The sequence below is a fragment of the Tetrahymena thermophila genome, assembly GCF_000189635.1.
Source record: "Tetrahymena thermophila SB210 genomic scaffold scf_8254663, whole genome shotgun sequence".
In the NCBI taxonomy this organism is placed as follows: domain Eukaryota; phylum Ciliophora; class Oligohymenophorea; order Hymenostomatida; family Tetrahymenidae; genus Tetrahymena; species Tetrahymena thermophila.
The window spans coordinates 74,776-79,147 of record NW_002476430.1 but is presented as its reverse complement, the minus strand read 5'-3'; the positions used below and the strand labels follow the sequence as shown (position 1 = coordinate 79,147).

The following is a 4,372-nucleotide window of genomic DNA, read 5'->3' as shown; positions in this document are numbered from 1 at the left end:
TTGAAAAACTGACATTCTAAGGACTTTTTAGTTTAAAAGATTAAATAAAACCAGAAGTCAAATCAGTAGTAGAATTTGCTAAGTAAATTGGTATCAGAACAATATTGCAGACAGGAGACTCGCAATTAACGGCTCAATATACTGCTCGCGCAATTAATATTTTACCTTCAAATATTGAATCAACTTCAGATTTAATGGAAAAAGACCCTAATCTTTCTATTGAGGATGCAATTAATAAAACAGAAAGTATTCTAATTAGTGGAGACTAAATGCAAAAACTGAATGAAAAGCTCTATATCAATAAACAAAACCTTGTATTTTATAGAGTCACTCCAGAATAAAAATTTTAAATTGTAAAAAACCTTTAGTCAAACTATGAAGTAGTATTAGCAGTTGGAGATGGTACGAACGATGCTCCTGCTTTAAAAAGATCAGATATATCTCTATCTATGTACAAAAAAGGTACTTAAGTAGCGCATGAAGCTTCAAATACTATAGTTTTGGATGATAGATTTGATTCAGTAGTACACATGATACTTGAATCTCGCTACTTCATGCTAAATTTAAGAAAAACTATCATAAAATCTCTAAGTCTAGTATTTGTTGAATTTGCTTGTATTTTTGCTTTTGCTATTTTCTAAATTCCTCTTCCTCTCTCCTCATTTAGTATTTTACTTATTTAAATCTTTACTGATGTCATCCCAACATTTATTTCTTTGAATCCTAAGCCATCAGGCCGCGACTTAAAAAAGATTTACTAAAAAGTAGAACCTTTATCCAAAGAAACATTTATTTCTTCTCTATTCTCAGTTAGAGTTATTGCATCTTTGATAGTAGGTTTTGTTAGTTATATTTACACCTTTTAGTCATTTGGATTCAGCTCTGTGTTTGGCCTTGCAAACATATAAGGATATCAGCCACCAGCTTTCTAAAATAAACATACAACAGGCTAAGAAGTGTTTTATAATGAAAATCTAGAGAAAATATCCAGAAATTGTTTTGAAAATTAAGACTAGACAGAAGAAATTAAATTTGAAATAGACTGGTTAAGCTAAAAATAGAGACACTACGATTTAAGATAAGTACTTCTGTAATGCGATCCTTAAACAAAAAAATGGGTTCCAAGTGTGAAATGGGGAACTTGCAACACCAACCTTAGTGTTTGTTACTCAACTCAGGCATATTATTGGGCTTAATTATCATTTTTTGGTTCAGTCATTTTGGTTTTTATTTCTTCTAATTTAATATTTTGACTTAATATTAAAATTATCAAATATATCAAACTTAAGTTTTTCATATTTTTTTATTCATTTTTTACATGTTAATATCAAACCATAATATTTAATTATTCATAAAAATTTAAAACTTAATTATATATAATGGTAAAACTCTTAACTAGGATAGAGTTAAAATACTATAAAATTCCATATTTTTATTTAAATATGCATATAATAAATTGAAAAATTTTTATTAATTATTTATTTTTAAATAATACAGACTTATTTAATATATTTAAACAATAAAATATAAATCAACAATGTTTTATAATAGGTAAGTAAATTTATTTATTTATTCATTCATTCACTCTTACTTGTTCATAATAATTTATGTGTTAATTTTCGTATTTTTTAATAAATTAATTTGTTAATTCACTTATTAAATTTTTTTTCTTAAGATTTTCTTCTAAATCTTATTCATAAGATTATAGCTATTTGATATTTCCTATTTTTTTATAAAATATTTCTTTTAATATTTAATTTGCATGCTTAAAGATATAAATATTTACTAGCATTTAAATTGTTATTGTGGCATAAATCATAACAAAAATAGCAGAAAAAACATCATGCATACCTGAAGGACCAGTAATATTATATATACAACTATAAAGTGATGAGAAAAATGCAGAAAGATAAATTATATCTATAATAAGATATAAAATACCTAAAAAGCAACATAGTGCTCTGTAAATTTTAAGAAGATCTTAGTTTTCATTTGCGACAACATAAAGGCCAAAAAATTAATTAAAAGTAAAACGGCAAAGACATAGATTTAAGTTTTATAAATTGCTAAGCTAAAGAATATCAGGTTACTAAAGTTAATTATCACAAAAACTAAATCTCTAGGCTTTTCAAATAATCTATCAAAATGCTTAATATAATAATCATTTATTAGAATTTGTATAATCGATAAAATTAATTTTATTAATTCAAATACATTAGTACTCTCAGCCACTATATCCCTATCAAACATTACTTTCATGACAAATCTAATTGTTTGTTTAGCTGGAAAATGGAATATTGCTTAAATTGCAAAATAAACAGCTGCTAGGTAGCAAATTATTTTATAAAACTATACAATTATAGCTTTTAAAAATAACAGCAAAGGTTCCAAATAGCATTACACAGTAATAATAAGGTAAGAAAAAAACTAAATCAAAGTCTTCTTTCTATTTAGATAGATAATTCATAAGGTTAATAATTGTCATATTTGTACCATTCAAGAAAGGGAAAAGATAGTTTTTCTCTAGTACACTCATTTATATTAATGTTTACTTAATGATTTTTTTTAGATTTTTGATTTTTGGAGTTTAAAATTTTTGTTGATTAAAAAAATTAAGAGCTAATTGATTAATTCATTCATTTTTAAACTAAACATTACTCTATATAGATTGAGCAAATTTAGCATCAGTTTTTACAATTCTTGTTAGAAACAAAATAAAGAATTTTATTTATTTAAAAATGATCAAGAATTTAATAAGCAATTTAGATTACATTATTTTTCGTTGAATAATCCCTGAGTTAATTTCAATAAATTAAAATTTTTGAAAAATTCAAAATTTAAATAGAAAAATTGTAATTGAAATGATACTTTGTTATCATAACCTATTTTAAAATAAATATTAAAGAAAATATTCAATCAATAAATGCTTAAACTATATTTTGTTAATATTTTAGGAATTAAACTAATAGTATGAATATATAAAATGTCATTCAAAAAAGGAATTGAAAAATTAGCAAATAAGTATTAGTAATATAGATTACACTATTTTTCTTTTAATAATCTAAGAGTTAATTTTAGTAAATTAAAGCTTTCCATAGAGTCAAATTAGAATAGAAAAAAGATGTAAATAGTACATTATTTTCTTACTTTAACCAATTTTAAATTATTATTTTAAAGAAATCATCAGTCAATCAATAATTGTTTAAATCCATTTTTTAAATTTTATCGTTATATACCGTACTTTCATGCTAATCGGTTCTCGTATTTCGGTACACATGACCGAGGATTTGATGTTTTTTCTTTATTTTATCGTTAATTTATTAGAAATTAAATTTTCTTGGGACAAAAGCATAAAATATAGTTCATTATTGGTAAAAAAATAAATAAATTGAAAATTTAATGTTCAAATTAATTAAAAAATAATATTTATTTATTAATTATTAATATTTAAAAACTATTAACATTTTTTATATATTAAAACAATAAAACATAAATTAGCAATGTTCTATAATAATTAAGTAATTAAGTAAATTGATTCATTCATTCACTTACTTGTTCATAATAATTTATGAGTTAATTTTCCTATTTTTGAATAAATTAATTTGTTAATGGATTTTCCTCACATTTTTAATTTATTTCCTTATGATTTTCTTCTTAATCTTATCCTATAGATTAAAGCTGTTTGATATTTCCTATTTGTTTTTCAGATATCTCTTCTAATATTTAATTGGCATGTTTAAAGCTATAAATATTTACTAACATTTAAATTGTCATCATGACATAAATCATAACAATAAGAGAAGAAAAAGCACCATGCATACCTGAAGGATCAGTCATTTTCATTATACAACTATAAAGTGATGAGAAAAATGGGGCTAGATAATATAAATCTAAAATCAAAAATAGCATACCTAAGAAGCAACATAATTTTCTATAAATTTTTAGGAGACCTTAGTTTTCATTTGCAACAACATAAAGGCCAAGAAAACAAATTAAAAGAAATAAGGCAAAGAATTAGATTTTGGTTATATAAATAGCATAGCTAAATAATATCATGTTACCTAAGTTGATTATCACAAAAACTAAATCTCTAGGCTTTTCAAATAATTTATCTAAATGCTTAATTTAATAAACATTTATTAAAATTTGAATAATAGATAAAAATAACTTTATTAAATCAAATACATTAACACTCTCTGTCACCAAATCCCAATTAAACAATATTTTTTTGACAAATCTAATTGTCTATTTTGCAGGTAAATGAAATATTGCTTGAATTGCAAAATAAACAGCAGCTAGGTAGCAAATAATTTTATAAAATTACACAATTTTATAACATTTAAAAATAACAGCAAAGGTTCCAAATAGCATT

The 4,372-nt window shown here is 23.0% G+C and overlaps 2 protein-coding genes across 2 annotated transcripts in view; one reads left to right on the top strand and one right to left on the bottom strand. All coding sequences in view use genetic code 6, as the record gives it.

The window, feature by feature from the left end:
* Window positions 1-1,253, top strand: part of TTHERM_00854430 (E1-E2 ATPase family protein) — a gene marked incomplete at both ends in the record, with an annotated part of 2,823 nt that extends 1,570 nt beyond the window's left edge. The window contains one exon of the mRNA XM_001014509.3: window positions 1-1,253. This exon is cut by the window's left edge and continues 1,570 nt beyond it. Coding sequence (XP_001014509.3) covers window positions 1-1,253 — 1,253 coding nt within the window.
* Window positions 1,254-3,540: 2,287 nt separating this feature from the next.
* TTHERM_00854410 (transmembrane protein, putative) lies at window positions 3,541-3,837 on the bottom strand (the record flags this gene model as incomplete). The annotated part of the gene is made up of 1 exon (XM_001014507.1): window positions 3,541-3,837. The coding sequence occupies one exon, from the start codon at window positions 3,835-3,837 to the stop codon at window positions 3,541-3,543; it is 297 nt and encodes a 98-aa protein (XP_001014507.1).
* Between the last annotated feature and the right edge of the window lie 535 nt (window positions 3,838-4,372).